This window comes from Curcuma longa, chromosome 13 (assembly GCF_044706935.1).
Source record: "Curcuma longa cultivar G26 ecotype Majalengka, Jawa Barat chromosome 13, ITB_CL_G26_1.1, whole genome shotgun sequence".
Taxonomy (NCBI): domain Eukaryota; kingdom Viridiplantae; phylum Streptophyta; class Magnoliopsida; order Zingiberales; family Zingiberaceae; genus Curcuma; species Curcuma longa.
Window position 1 is genome coordinate 4,800,164 of NC_133873.1, and position 17,139 is coordinate 4,817,302.

The 17,139-nt window shown below is 37.0% G+C and overlaps 1 protein-coding gene across 1 annotated transcript; it reads right to left on the minus strand.

The window, feature by feature from the left end:
- Nucleotides 1-2,156: 2,156 nt before the first annotated feature.
- LOC141843925 (B3 domain-containing transcription factor NGA1-like) lies at nt 2,157-2,933 on the minus strand. The gene has a single exon (XM_074731944.1). It carries the CDS (start codon nt 2,931-2,933, stop codon nt 2,157-2,159), a length of 777 nt encoding a protein of 258 aa, XP_074588045.1.
- Nucleotides 2,934-17,139: the final 14,206 nt, after the last annotated feature.

A 17,139-nucleotide genomic window follows, 5' to 3' on the forward strand; every position in this document is an offset into this window, starting at 1 on the left:
TGCTGTTCATAAGTTTTGTTTGTTTGTGTATTTAATTATGAGTATATGACTTGCATATTAATGTACATTTTATACTTGACAAAATAGTGGGATAAACCTTGTTTAGATAGAGGAACTAGCTAGTTTTTCCTTTGAATAAGAAATATGGTTCTATATTTTAAAATTTTTAAAGAAAAATCATAAGAGATTTGTTTAGAAACAAGCAGATATCGATATTGATTGTTTATTTCTTCGAGAAGATGATAAAACAAATGGATATTTTGCATTGAATTGGTGTAAGTATAATAGATGATCACTCATCATTTCTAAGAGATTATTCATCAAATTCTTAATTAGGTAATTGATGTACAGATGCATACTCTATGAAGTAAATTTCACTAAGTGTTTTGTCACCAAAAGAAATAATTTCATAAAGAAAGAAAGAAGAAGAAGAAGAATTGAAGAAGAAAATTCAAACTCTTTAATCAAATTAAGAACAAACACACATCACTAATAAAACACAACAAATCTCTAAATCAAATTGTTTATTCGATTCAAACTTTGCTTTATATAGAGCCTTAAAAAGAGGGAAAAGGTCATGGTGTTGTTGGAGTTTGTAGGTTCAACAAAAAAACAAGATCTAATTAAATGTTCTTCAAATCACACCAAGCCTCATCTATTAGCACATGCTTAACTTGATAAGGTGTCCAAAATATTTAATTTTATCTCACCCAACTAGACAAGTTGACAAACTAAGAAATAACTATATATGCAAAGTCCACTTTGGCTGAAACTAGTTGAGTTTTATTTATCTACTTTTTGTTTTCTGAAGTTCTGAAACTTGGCATCAACAACATGGTAACCAACAACATGCAATAACTCAACTTCCAAAACTTCAGCAATGTGCTGTGCCGATTATCATCGCGAAGTCCTTAGAACATAAACAGTCTTAATTTTTTCCTTGCTGAAGAAACATCGATCTAAGTATGCATAATGAAACAGGAAGAAAGATCTCTTGTTTCTCTAACTCTTCTGATGCAGATGGATGTTTAAGCATTTAGGATTACAAAACCTAACTAGTAAAAAGAGTGTTTCCAGCATGATCAGATCAAATTAGAACTAATTAAGTTGCCAATATAAAGCACTCCTCTAACCTAACAGTAGAAGGTAAGAAATCTTCTGAAAAATATAAGTTAAGATAAGATAATATAATATATGTTGAGCTGCAGCGCCGGTTCCCTCTTTTTTTGTTATTATTATTTAGTTTAATATTCATTTAATCCGTAGGGCTTCACTCAAAGCTAGGGCACTTTTGAGTAGGTTTGTACTGGTTTTAAATGTGTTACAGGAACGTACGCTGCAGAAGCCAGCGCCAAAAACCCTAACCCTGCACCTCTCTTCTCACTTTTATATATAACTGCAATCAATTCTTCTTTAATTGTGACGTCCAAATCAATTGGGTTTACTAAATGACATGATCGCAGATCGTCACATCCATGAATTGTCTGCGCAAATCAAGATGATCTGCATATGTATAAATAAATGGTTGAGGCAATGTAAAATAATTCATTAATTCATGAGTAATATATAATATTAAGCCTAACCTAGTCTTGCGGGGAAGCTGCGTATCCATCAGCCGAAAGCGAGAGAGATCTTGTCAATACATAAATATATATGTGCAGATTAAAAATTTGAACGAGAAAGAGAGAGAGAGAGAGATGTAACCTCAAAGATCTTCGTGACTGTGTTTCTCTCGTATCCACATCAGGACTGCAAGAAAAAAACAATTGTTAAGAACAAGAATATTGAGAGAGATATGATCTGTATCCTTGAAGTTGATGTGATAATTAGGTTTGGAAATGATGTACACTTTAGCTTGATTATCTACATCTGATCTCTCATGATTAATTGGTAGAGGATAGAGTTGGAGTAGATAACATACAAACAAGCTCATGTAGATGATTTTGTTTTTCTTGTTTGTTTCTCTGATCATATATCATCATCATTCCTTAGTGTTTCCGCGAGATGGAAGAAATGAAAAAGAATGACAGAACTCAAAACCCTAATCACAAATCAAGAATTTCAGCAGCATTTGAAGGATATTGTATTGCAGTTGGGTTCATGCTTCAGTTTCTCCCTGCGGAGACAAAATGTCGGTCGATTCCTAAGAGCTTCCTTCATCCTCTGCCCGGAGGAGGTTTAGGCAGGGCCGGCGGATCTGCAGGCGGAGAGGTCTCCGACTCCGAGCACTCCAAGTCGACTCCGAATAGTCTGACTCGCTTCCTCTCCGCCTGATTCACCGCTCTGATTCCGAGTTGCTGCGGAGGCGGCGGCGGCGGCGGCGGCCCCAGGTCTCCTGGCCGCGAATGGTAATACGAGTACCACGTTCCTCGGTGGTTGTAGGCCGATGGCAGCTGCCCGGTTGGCCGGAAAAGCCCAACCCACTGCGCCATCACTGACCGGGGAATGGGCGGGATGCGGCCCCGGATTTGCTGCTGCGGCCTCCGCGGGGACCAGTCGATGAAGAGGCGGAGGCCGGAATCCACTCGGCAGAAGGAGACGGTGTCGCCGGTGTCGAGCTGCTTGTCCTTCACGAACCGGCTCCAGCCCTTGGTGATCACGTAGCTCTGGCTGCTGTTCCAGTACGAGTACCTGAACAGCCACTGCTTCCCACCGGCGGCAGCAGAGGCGACGCCGGCAAGGCACTCCTCGAAGCGGAGCAGCACCCCCTCAGCGGCGGTCGAGGGGTCGAGGGGGAAGTACTTCTCGGCGTAGTGCTTGGGGATCACCAGGCGGTTCAGCTTCCCGACGTCGCTGGGTGTAACGACCTTGTCGAACATGTGCTCCAACTCCACTACCGGGGCCGCCGCCGCCGCCGCCGAGGAGGAGGAGGACGCTGACCAAGGTGTGGAGGATGAGGAAGAAGCCGAAGCGAAGGGAAACATTCTCTCCATTAATTCTGCTATATCTTATATATATGATTAAGATTCAAGCATTACGAGTAAACTTCTGACTTTATACCATTTCTTCTTCTAGAACGAGCATGAGAGGAACAAGGAAAAGGGAAGGGATTATGGATCACAAATCTAACATGAATCTCATTTGCAGATCTAGAAAGAAGAGAGAGAGAGAGAGAGAGAGAGAGACAAGGGTTTTGTTTTCCTTCAGATTTCAGGGATCAGAAAAAGAAGAACCAATGGGAGGAAGAGGAGAGAAGGAGAAGAGAGGTAGGGAGAAAGGTAGGAGAAGAGAGCATAGGATATAGAGGAGGAGGAGGAGGAGTCCTTCCAAGGTGAGGGGAAAGGGAGGAGCCCCTCAACCCTCAATAATAATCCGGTAAGTCTCATGTAACCTTGTCCTTGTCGACATATGAGAATTAGGGTGATGCTAGCTATAAACTATATATGAACCCTAGAAAACAAAAGCCAGTTGGATATACATGCAGAGATATAGATAGATAGACAGATCATTATTATAATTGGCTAGCTAAAATATGGAGGAGATTGGATCAGTGCTTGTTTGGCGATGTGGTGGATAAACAATGACTTCCTGTACATGGATGGGAGAATGTGTAGCAAATCAGAGGCAATTCTCTTGTAGTTTTTGTGAAACTAACTGTGTAGGGGAGGGGACACATGCCTGAAAGTGATCTCTAGCAAAGATGAAAGACATGTCTTCTTGGCAGACTCTTCTCTGCCATGCCAAGCTTTACATTGCATTGGAAGAGGGCCGGGCGAAATCTACATTTGGTTTCTGTAATGTCTTGATGTAACAGGCCATATATATGTATTTTCTTTTTCTTCTTTTTCTTTTAAAAAAAACTTGCTTCAGATCTCAACCCTAGCTATATATTATCAGAATATATATTTACTTGCTACTAGTTTTGGAATTCATCAGGAGCACAGGCTTTGAACTATTGTATACCACAACTTCAGAAGCATAAAAACTAATACAACACAAACTTCAGGATCACTAGAATTCAGCAAGATGAACTTCTACAACAAATAATTCTTTCTTTTTTAAGTTGTCAGAAAAAGGATTTGATTGATTTCAGTTTCCTTCTTAAATTATTCTTCTAAAACGTGTATTCGAATTGATTTATATGGTAGGATGCTAGTTTCCTTTCAAGACTAGGCCTAATTCTTTTTATATTGTTTGGTGCAGGGAGACTTGTAAACTATTCCACAGTACTCTATGATATATTTTATTTAAGCCATAGCATCGAAAGCTGTAAGTGTGCACTAAATAAATGGTGAGATTTTTTTTTTTTGATAGTTTATAGTCTCTGCTGGATTAATGTCTGAAATTATAATACCAATAAATTAAGATAAACGAGTGAATAAACATAATATTTTCTAGTTGGTGAAAATTCATTGTAATAGCAGTTTTATATATTTTATGTAAAATAATAAATTATTTTATGGAACAGAATCAATAATGCTATCATTGATTGCTTGTTTTGAAATAGTGTGTTCCTATATTGTATTTTATAATTATTTTGAAATAGTAAAGTTGTGCTTCATTTTTTTATTAATTTACTAACTCAAATAAAATTTTATCAATGCTTTATCTTTAAAGAAGCTAAAATAATAAAAACAAATTATATTTACATTTTTTAGTCTAAAATAGTTTACAAATTGGCATTGCTGTTTCATTTGCAGTTAATGATATTCACAATCACCTATTAACACACAGTGAAATTAATTAATGCTCGCAAATAGGTCATTTACAGCTTCGCATTAGCTTAAAAGCTCCCCTAATTAATTAACATAAAATGCTATAATAATGAAACCCTTAAAAAGATGCAAAAAAGAAAAAAAAACAATGGAAGGGCAAGTGAAAGCCACAGGCACTGAGAGATGATCAAGTTTCTTCCAATGGGAAAAATGACATCAGTAGCTTGGAAGCCCCTGACGTTGGATTATAATTGGTCAAATATTATAATACTATTGGATTAGCATAATGCTATATATATATATATATATATCACAATTAGTTTATTCTTTCCCTCTTGCTTGGATTTATGACCATGCAATACAATAACCCCACTCATCTGCACACAACTCCAGACCATGTTATGGCATGGAGGTTAATTAATCACCAAACACTAGCGTGATTACCTAGAGAACCATGCTTAATTACCCAGTATCATTTTTTTTACTTCTTCCACGTTCAAATTGTTAGTTTTGTGGATATTTTATATATGCAGATGGGAAGGATGTAGCTCGTCCATGATTCCAACTGTTTAGGAGTCAGAATGTAGCCACCTTCCATGTTCCTTTATCTAAAATATATATATAATTTATGGAGACATAACTAGGCAACTTGAACGTCCTTGTTGATATATATATCTATATATATAGATCAGAGTTGTGTGTTGTAGTAGAATAAACTAAACTCATTTTAATCAACTTGACAGAAAAGTATATATATATAAACAGGCTGCATTTCTCAGCAATAAATGTCAGTAATCCTTTGACTTTATATTTTAATCTGTCATTAAGAATCGATCACTAGGAAAAAAAAGGTCTATTGCGTTGACCAATACTAATGTAGATGAAATGATATCTGTTTTAAAAGCTTAGTTTAATTTGGAATGAAATTAAAATAAAAAATGACCTGCAGGTTGGCTACAGCAGATCGATCGATGTTTTCCTTACATGTGACTAATTTGAAGGATGACTTAAAGTACATGAACGATATGTGTATTTTGACCTTAATTATCAAGTCCACCAAGAGTTTTATTATTTGTAAATCCTAAGATACCTTCAAGGGTTAAGAGACCTATAAATTGATAAAAAGAAGCGATAAAATAATAAAAGAAAAATGTATTGTAATATGATCAGTACTGTGCTCTTAGGGATACAATTGATGATTGTAAAATATTTTATCTCTAGGGATAATTTTGATGGTCGATAACATCTAGAATTATCCAAGGAGAAGATCGACATAAGGTAAAGATCTTGTTTAATTATCTATATATATTGTTTAGTGTTCATAGTAATTATTTTGATAGTAATTCTTCTAATTAAAATTCTTTTTCATTTGTTTAGTGTTTATAGTGTTTAAAATTCTTATATAAGCCCTTACTATTTGATATTCTATTGTTGGTGAAGTGCAAAACCAAGGAGGAGTTGAACTCCTCTTCCATTCTCTTGCTTCAACCCCCTTCTCCTCTCTTCTCAAAATCTCTAAACTTAGTCCTTCTTCGTTGTTGATGGAGATTTCTAGAGAAAAGAAAAATAAGTTTAGGTGTGGTGTAAGGGTGAAGAGGGCTCCTTAATTAAGAATGAGTAAGATGTTATACCTTAGTCTCTTTTGTCCTTTGAAATTTTGTTGGACACTAGGAAAGATTCATGAAATTCTAAAGGGAGGAATTGACCTTTGTAATGTTCGAAGCTTAATTTCACATAACATATTTATAGATTTGCAAAATAGAAAAGAAACATACACTTCTCATGGTGAAAATTTTGCTATGGTTTGAACAATGAGTATTTAAACTAGAAAAGGGAAATTTCGCACATACTTATAGAGGAATCACATTTAGGATTCGTCGATGAAAACTTTAAGCTAAAAAATTGAAATAGGAAAAATAAATAGAATAGTAAAAATAAAAAATTACGAAAGTTAGAATCTTGTTGTAGATGGAGCATTTTGTTAGTGACATGTAGTATACGTAGTTTTGATGATTGACAATGTTTAAGTTAAGGTAAAATATTGGAGCCTAATGTTGATCGTTAAGTGTACAGGAATATAATTGTCAATTCATGAAAGAGAAAGTCTTAGTAGGTCGGATGACCGAATGCAAGATAGTGAAGTCCAAGAAGGTTGTAAGTCAGATTCTTGGAAAAGAGAGTCCTTGCAGGTCAGGTAGTTGAATGCAAGGCAATAAAGTCCAAGGAGGTTGAAGGTCAGATTCTTAGTAAGAAGAGAAGCATGGGCAAATCAAGAGATCAGATGCAAGGTGAATGAAGACCTAGAGACACGGAGGCTCCAAGTACAAAAGTTTAAGGAACAAGATTTCTAGCATAAGCTAAATGAGAGTTGAGCGAGGGTAGACAGATTTTAGGTGAACTCAACCATTGGAATGGTTGAAAATATACAACAATCGACTAATATAGGTGTATCAATCGACTGTTACATTATAGAGCAGAAGAGGATTTTCTATTTGGGGGTTATGGTTGAAAATATACAACAATCGACTAATATAGGTGTATCAATCGACTGTTGCATTGTAGAGCAGAAGAGGATTTTCTATTTGGGGGTTTAGGATTTGTAAAACCCCAAGTCAGGTTGAACGGTTGACAACAGCCAATTGCTATATTATAACAGTCAACTGATGTGTTAAACTTTGAAGTAGTTTGGGGGTTTTGCACAATAGTCAAGTTGTTCAGCCTATTGCATGAGTTTGTAAAGTGAACACAATTTTTGGCAATCGCATGGACAACTTGACTGATAATTATCAATCGATTGATTGAAATTGTCTGTCAATTGTTTTGGTATTTTAGAGAGAATAAAAAATTCTTAGATCGACCGGCTAACTCGACTGATAGTGATGCGCGCGGAACAAGTTTAGTTTTTTTTTTAATTTTGCCAAGTTAGAATTGAGTTAGAGTTTAGGAGTATTTTCGTCTTTCATAGAGTTAGGGTTTGAGTCTATTTAAACATCTATTCAGTCATTTTTGAGATAGTTTTTTTTATCAATTTTAGTTTTCAACTACCATCTCCTTCTAGAACAATCAGTTTACTTTCCTATTTCCTAATATTCTGCTGAAGCAATAGGTTAGGTAGTAGAAGATTATTTTCAAAATTCATAGTCGAATCAATGGGATCAATAACTTGCACCGCATCAGTTGGTCTTAAAGCTGAACTGATCTTGTGTCAACATGCCACCAAGAAGACAGTAACGCGTCAATAACACTTTTGATCATGATATGGAGCAAAGGTTTCGAGAGATAATTGACGAACAATTTAACCTGTTTGTGGATAAGCTAACAAAGAGGATGACAACGATGTTGGGAACCTTGAATAAAGGAAGACTGATCCAATGCAATATCACCGGACGAACTTGAAGGAGGAAGAGGGTGTTTTGACTAGGAGGCTCCCTATATGCATCACAGAACATCTAATAAATTTGCTCGCGACTTTAGGCTCCAGTCGGGAGATAAGTCTGTCCCCATGTCAACCTTCAAAACCGAGGTAGTAGGACTACGAGCAGGATCCTACTCTACGAGATCATCTTGGAGCACAACAAGATCCAGATAGGATCCATTCTTGACGAACAACCCCTTCATTAGAGACTCCAAAGTTGGCAATGCAGATCTCCTCCGCCATCCTCGCTTGGAAATACGAGTATGCTTTGAGGAGGTCGAGAAAGAAGTGTTTTGGATGCTTCATCTCACGATAATTGCAATGTTTTATTAATAGAATTTTGGATACTTCATCTCATGATAATTGCAATGCTCCATTAAAAGAGACAAAGATAGTCATTAAAGTCTGCAAAGGTTGACTATCTTCCTTCTAATGTTGAACTTATGGATCGGACTATGGACCACCATGAGCACCAAGATGGTGCCAAAGGCAAAATCAAGGAGAAAGAGGTCATCAAGCTATGTGAAGGTACATCATTCATTTCTTCTTAGGTTATAGATATCTCCACTTAATCTTGTCTAAAGAACCATGAGGAAAACTATTCTAGTTGTTGTATGGAGACAAACATTGATTCTAAAATTGTTATCCCTGAGAATTTGATTTGCAACCTCATTGAAAAAATAGCAGAAGGTCCATCCTGCTCGGAGATTGCTACCATGGTCATAAATGAAATGGCTTCATGTTTAGTTGATGTGGAAGATGTTGATGCAATTGACCTCCAGAATTTTGATGGTTTGATTTGAACAATATGTTTAAGGGGATTTGTTCAAGGGTTGGCAATTAACTTAATCAAGGTTGATCAAGTTAAGTATAGAGTTCAAGCAAAGTCAAGGTTGACTTGTAGTTTGGAAGTAAGTCAGAAGTCCTAGATCAGATACTTGCCATTTGATAAAAAAATCTAGGGTAGTGAATCTTAGGTATTGGGAGTCTTAATTAGTTAAGAACTTGGGTAGTAGAAGTCTTGGTTGGGAACCAGCAATGAAAGTTTTAACAGGACTAAGTAGTGAAAGTCCTAATTGGGAATTAGGTAGTGGAAGTCCTAGTTGGGAATCTGGACAGTGGAAGTCCTGGTTGGGAACCAAACAGTGAAAGTTTTGATTAGGAATCAGGCAATGAAAGTCTTAGGGAACCAGGCAGAGAAGACCTAGTTGGTAATTAGGTTAAGTCCAAGTAGGTCAGTTGGGAGTTGAACACCTGACAAAAGAGAAGTCTTGGAGGACTCTAAACAAGTGAACCTAGTAGATTAAGTAAATCAAGTACTAGATTTTGTATGTTTTGTTTGTTGTCTGCTTGTTTATCTTGCAGGAAATAATAGCTAGACGAAGGCTCGAGTGGGACCAGTTGGCAATTGGTCCGAGTCATCAAACTCATGGTTCGAGAGACCAGAGGGAATTTTGGTCGACCAAAAGTCTGATCGACTGGAAGACGACCTTATCCAGTTCACACGAATAACACCGCGGATAAAGTTTTGATTGAGCTCCAAGCGACCAAAGGGTGTCCAATCGATTGGAGAGACAAAACTTATCCCAAAGAGGATTGAGTTTCCAACTGAGTCATCGGAGGTCCAGTCGATCGAAGGAGCTTCTAGTCGATCGGAGGAGTGCTGATTGAGCAGTATAAAAAGGGGTTCGAGGCAACCTATTCAAATATTAATCGCTATCATCCATCTTTGTTCCTATGCTTAAAAATTACTCAAGTTTTGCTCTTGTGGTTCGGGAAGCACCAGGAGGAGTCTCGCAACACTCAAGGCTTCAGATCTGATTTTACGAGTTTGTTTTTACTTATTATTATCATAATACTTTTATACTATCGAGAAACCTCCTTCCTTAGGTTCATCACGGGTGATAGATTTTCATGGAGCTTGGCCAACTTGCTTCATAGATAACAATTGCATATTGTTGTATTTTCCTAATTTGCACAAGATATCCTTAGAAACTAAATTAGTCAAAATTTTGGTTACCTTATTATTTACCTTAGATCTCATGACTTATTCTTTGGTCCATTTACTCTTTTAGCGAAGTCTTTCTATTTTATCTTTTAAAGCATCAAGTATCTCCATTAGAGTGAACCACTCCTCTGTGTTCATTTGGAAGAACATCTCCGTCCTTGCCTTTCATTGAGCAAATCTTGCTAGTTTGAAGGGTAGTGGAAATCAGATATATCATATCCAAAATCATCTTCAAAGTCCACTCTAAAATCGTAGCTTCCTCTAGCACAGGTTCCTCCGGAGGTTAGTCTGATGAAAAACAACGTGACTTTAATACCACTTGTTGGGACTGATGATGTCGCTAGAGGGGGTGAATAGCAATTCTCAATTCGATTATTTAAGTCATTCATATGAGCTTGTCTACAAGAGATTAATATGCAATGGAAATATAAATGAAAGAATATAAGTAAATGCAAGCACAATAAACTGATTTACGTGGTTTAGAACCCACAGCTCCTATTCTATGGCCTAGTCCTAGTAATACTCGATTATGCTTTTTCCTTGTCAGATACCTTTCGGAAGTAGAGAAACCTCTTACAACACTTGTTCCTTACAAAGCAACACAAAACAAAATAAAGATACAAATAGAATAAATACAATAAAAATAATTGTTAGTACCCTAGTGGAGTTTTGATGTATGGTCAAATAAATCTAAAATTAAATCATTGTTATATTTGATGCATGTGTCTAAGTGTACAGAGATTTAGGAGAACATGCGTTCTAGATGGCGAACATTGGCAGAAGACGCAAGCAAGCGAGAAGGATGACACGAAAAAGGATCTGACAGGCTCAATGCATCTGAGATACAAGGAGTTGCGGAAGAGTACTCCGATGGAGCAAAAAGGATGCACGGGAGCGAACCGAAAGGGCTGGGTGCATCCAAGGGACAAGAAGTTGGAATGAAGACTACGCAAGGCAAAACGGAGGAGAAAAATGGTCAACCCAAGGTTGACCATTCCATGTGCCTAAAGCTATTCTAGGCAATCGGACTCCAGGTGCCCGTACCTATTTCGGGTGCTCAGATACCCATTCTAGGTCAGTGCGATTGTTGTTGAGGTGGATTAGGATGGAATCCACATCAGTAGAATCTGGACACCCGAATCATTTTCAAGCTCCTAGATTGTAGAGAAGTCATCTAGAGCAGTTAGCAGATCACTGTCATGAGAGTGGATTGAGTTCGATGAATCCAAGCGCTCGGAAGGCTTCTAGACGCTCAAAGATGTCACGTCAGCATAATGGTCAAGTCGAAGATAAAACTATAAATAGACTAAAGATCGAAGAAGAATGTACACACTCAATTTACATTTTCGTTCAAGTTTATTTTAGTGTTTTACATTCAACCGTTGTACAAGGTTTCTTCGCGTCCGGATTATTTTCGACGAAGAGATTTTGAGTAAAACTTTTATAGTTCTTGGACTAACAACTCATGAGTTGTAACCAAGTAATTTCATGTCTTCAATTAGTGTATGTCTTTGCTAAAACGTTAGCAAGAGAAATCAAGATTATTTTTGTAGATCACTATTCACCCCTCTCTTCTAGCGATCCACGAACCACTTCTGTTATATCAACAATTGGTATCAGAGCTGGACCATTTAGAAAGACTAATCACCAACTTAGCAACTAGATCAGGAGGAATGGTTGGATCAAACATAGACCCATCGAAATTCGAGAGCGAGTTCACAATTTGGGAAAAAAAATGGAGGTCTTTTTTAAAACAAAATTTGAAATTATGATATGTATTAAACATGGTTTCGAAGTGTCAGGAACAAGGATGTAGAAGAAATCGATGAACTAGGATGGACTAAGAAACAATGAGATCAATTCATGGCAAATGGTAAGTATTAATTCCATCTACTAAATGTGTTACCAATGTATGAACTCAATCGGATCGGTACTTATAACTCCGCCAAAGAACTCTGGGAAAAATTCCTAGAGTTCCATAAAGGCACCTTGGAAATAAAGCTAGCTAGAAGAGATCTACTCAAAAATCAACTAAGCAACCTAAAGCTAGATAAGGGGGAAATAGTGACTCAACTAGTACTTAAGGAGATATTAACAAATCTTTAGAATCTAGGCGAAAGAGTGTCAAATCGGGACACTCTAAAGTATGTATTGAACGCTTTTCCATGGATCCTGGAATGGATGTTTATAATAGATTCCTACTATATTTTGAAGAATCTAGAGGTAAGTAGTTTAGAAGATTTATTTTCTACTTTGAAATTACACGAATCTAGATGTACAAGTTTGAAAGAAATAGAGATATCAAATCGCAACATCGCTCTACAAACAAAAGGGAGTGAGTTAGACTCAGACACATCCTTGGACGCAGATGAAGAAGTCTATCTGGTAAGAAAAATAAAAAGGACTTTTAAGATTAATAACTTTGACAGGAGATGAACAACCAAATTATTAAAGAAGCATATGAGAAAGGTAAGATGCTTCAACTATGATAAAGAAAATTACATCAAGGACAACTGTCTTAAACTCAAGCAGAAAATCAAAGAAAAGGAGAATGGTAAGGCGGAGCCCAAGTATAAAAACCTAAAAGCGACATAGAGTGACACATCTTCTTTAGAAGAACCAGAGACTGAGCATAGAGTTAGTCTTGCATTCATTGCGACTCATGAAGAAGAAGAGTTCGACTCATCCGAAGAAAGCGATAGTGCAGGGAGCTTCAATAGACGAATCAGAAATAGTAAGAAGAAAAAACAATTGTGTTTGATGATCTAAAAACCAAAGAAAAGATTCAACTTATGACAGTTAAAACGACAAAACCATCACTAGGAGCAACTACCACAACTTTGCAACAAACCATAAAAAAAAGGCTGTGCAGCACAAGGTGTTTGTGATAATGTCTACGACAGCATATAGAAATCGTCTTATGACAGAAAGATCGATCCTGTCTTTTATGGCGTCGTTTCTGCTGATTATAACTGCATGCCCTTCAACGTCGATCGGTAGTTTTAATTGCAACTCTGATTAATTCTTGTTGCTCATCGCTAGTTGGCTTCCATGTTTCACTGAGCCATCAGCCTCAACGTCCACTTTGAGCTTTGTCCTCATTCGCTGATACCGATCGAGCTGGCTGGTGTCGTTTCATAGTTTTTGCTTCGCCATTTAGCTTCGAGGTAGCAGGGTACCAAGTGCCATCACGACGTTGAGGAGATGACCGGCCAACTCCATGGCATGCAGCATGGCCCTGCTAGCTAGCTAGCTGTTATCTCCACGTACAGCGTAATCATTGTTGTTCATGATGAGAGAGGACGTTGCATGGCATGTCTTGCTGCATGCCCAGCCCGGCCAACACTACTTTCGCCCATCCCTACTCGATCTTCTTCTTTCACTGTCTTATCTCTGTAATCATTGACAGCTTTGTCCATGCTCCAATTGCCATGCCTACTACCCCTGGCTAGCCAGCTACCATCGTTTAGTTTTACCTCAGATGACATGAGAGGGCTTTGTCTTACTCCACTGACGCTCCTTTCATAGGTTTGGTTTCATGTTGCCTGCCAACCAACTCCTTTGGCATCTTAATTATACTGAAATATAGGCAACAAAATGCACTGTGATTAGGGCTTTCAAAAGCATATATATGTTATAATTTTCTTCATGCACAGCCAGCGCAATAATTCAGTGAGATATTGTAAGGCTTTGCTTAATTTCTTTTTCTTTTTCTTTTGTTTAATAAAGAGATCTTTTGCATGGTTCACTTCTGATTAATGTTTATGAATAATTTAACATGAGATAATTCAAATTCTGATTATGGAAATTTCAAAAAAAATTAAATTGAAATTATATACGGCCAAAGTGAGCACTATATTATTTAGATTTTGCATGGGTGTATAGATCAAAGATCATGTGATTTGGATGAAAGAACTTTTAGCCGTTACAGATAGCAACACTATTTGCACAAAGGCAACTTTATGAGAAATAGAAGTCTTTTAGCCACGTGAGTCTTATGATTATCATGAAACACTATTCCAAAAAGAATCAGGGTCACAATGATTGACAATGAAAATGCTAGGGAATTCTTGAGTCAAATAGAAGAATGATTCATTCGGAAAAAAAAGGGTCAAAACAATTCATGAACCCAGTTCATGTGTGAGCCAATTATTTGTCCAATTACACCTTACCAATTCTTCATTAGATATTAATTCCTTATTCACTCAAGAAATTAATTTACAACAGTTTACTCATGAAATAGTCATCTATTCCCATTTAATTTATTGGTTACCAAAACTAATTTTCCAACACTCGAGAGATAGACAAGTTACAAAGCTTGAGAGATAGACAATTAAGTCAAGGAGCTTGGGAGCTTACTGATTTAGGGAGCTCAGGAGACAGTCAAGTTAGGGAGCTCAGGATACTGTGGGAGTCAGGATACTCTACTACTGATATGAATTATGAAGTACCGAGCTTCAAGGTGACTCAGGAGGTCGAGCTACTGTACACCTTGATTGACTAAGTTGTTGAACAACTCAAGAGGCTAAGCCTAGACCAAACTGCAAGATGACTTAGAAGCTGACTAAGGTCTATAATAAATACAATTTTCTTAAAACAAATGCACCCCAGCTTATTTGGCGGTGCTTAGAGGTCCGAATGGATATTTATTTCATAGGATACAAAAAATCAAGCATTAGTTGTTTATGGTGAACTGAACATTGTACTCGAACGCTATTACTAGAGAACAAGAAGGTAGAGGAAGATTAGCTTCCTTATAGATGATTTGCCCAAGTGCCTAGATCTGCTAGTTGACTCAAAATGCTAGAAACTATTAGCTAATTAATGGCTAGCTAACAACCATTAATGTGTATGCTATAAGTTTGAGGCAATAGGAAAATAAACAAATTGGCAAAATATAAGTTGTGCTACATGGGCCATTTTTTCTCAACTAGTCTAACATTTAACACGCACAGGTTGTACTTTCATATAAGTCAACAAGCTTTTGTGTAATCCAGACCCTAGATTTGCACACACACACCTACAAGTGCATGTGCACGAGAGAGCCTCTCATTCATTCATATTCGCAACATCTTCAAGTTGTGATTCAACATAAACTAGCCTCGTTGTCATGAATATTCAATGTGAGACTATTCTCCCTTTCATATTGAAGTCAATTTCATCCCTTTTTTATTCACTTTTCTAATAATCTCCTACTCTTATTGACAAACCTATAGTTATTCATGTTAAAGAGCGACAAGAACCTCAATTAGAAGTCTCATTAAGGGGATCCACTAGAGAAAAGAAATTGATAATTTTCTATGTTTATGTCATATATCTCCAAGTTTGATAAAAGATGATCTAATGGCTTCCAGTCAAGTCAAACGAAGTACGGAATCTAAGAAATGGATAGCTAGATTTCATGAAAGATGAGATGAAATCAATGCAAAACAATGATATTTGAGATCTTGTCAAATTTCAAAAAGATGCAAAACCAATTAATTGTAAATGGATTTTTTAAACCATGAGGGATTTGAAAGGTAATGTGCGTGAAAAGATATAAGGTATGTCTAGTATTTCACAAAAAGGGAAGACATTAATTTAAAGAGACTTTCTTTCCAATCTCATTAAAAGACAATAACAGTCTCTTTTACACTATATTATTGTACCACTTTTTGTATAAATAATTGACACAAAACGGCCTTTATCTGTATTGTCTTCTTCTTGTTGCTTGCACATGGTTGATGAGAGAAAGTGTCGGTAAAGCTACATCACTCTACCCCAAAACCAGTTACATCTCCTTCACCCATGCATGTTTTCATAGTCTTATATATGCTTCTGCCCAACCTCATGAAATTTAAACCTAATCAGTGACCATCCTAATCTAGGCATAGCCTCAGTAGGGCTACAGACTAAGAACACATTACTGCAGATCCTCATAACTCCAGTGGGGGTTTTCAGTTCTCATGTCAGCATATATCCATTCTCGTGAATACTGAACTGTTGTCTTTCACATTTCTACATAACTGGATAGATCCATAAATGCTAGCTACGAGATCTACGAGCTCTCAGTGGCAATAAAGGTGCAGTATGAGTGCTATGGCTGGCCACGGATCGAGCAGGCAATAAAGGACCATGGTTGAAGAAGAAGAAGACATGCAACGTGAAGGCATGCATGCATATGCGTTCAGATTATACGTATACCTAACTGTTGCTTTTGGATCTTCTGCAATCAATCGATGCACATCCTCTAGTTTAATTTCTTACTTGTGGTATTACTTGTGGAGCTAGGGAGGGATCGGGATCATCCATCCGTTTACTACGAGATGCTGTTGTTGCTATTTCTTGCTAAACATCAAATATGAATGTGACAGAGATGAGAAGAAGAGGTTGGACAGTGGAACATGGGGGGATTGTTAAGTATGAATGTGTGTATGACATTGTTCATTGATTGAACAAGCAATGGTCAATGTCAGTACTGTCTTGTGATTTTATTAGGAAAGAGGTTTAGTGAGTTGGTGCATTTAAAATGGAATTTTTTAAAAGTTAGTAAACTTTTTTTAAAAAAAATTAAAAGCTATCAACAATTTAGCATCTTGTAAAATATGCGAAAGCTATTTACAGGGCTTTCAGCTACAAAAGTGTATTGCCTTATGTGAGTTTGAAGCCCCACCACATGCATTGAATATGAGCATAGATCATTAATTTCTAATTGCGTTTTAAGTATATCGACCATTGTGAAGTACTTCATCTATCTTGTATATTGTACAATATAAAAAATGATAATCCTAGTTAATTTCCTATCGATCATCAGGGTAAATCAGAAAGTGCACACAACAGCCAACCCAGATGTCCAGCATCCTTTGATTGCGATCCCCATTTGGAGGAAATTTTTTTACAAATACGTCGTAGTTGGGGATCGAATCCCAGATGCCTGAGTGACAACCTAAATGTTGTACTGCGGCACCATAGCCCAATATATAATATACGCTACGTAGTGTGTTACCTATAATTAACATGGATATCGGATTAGGTTGCTTTAACAAGAGGGATCATTGTTGTGGGAAAAGCTAATTAAATTG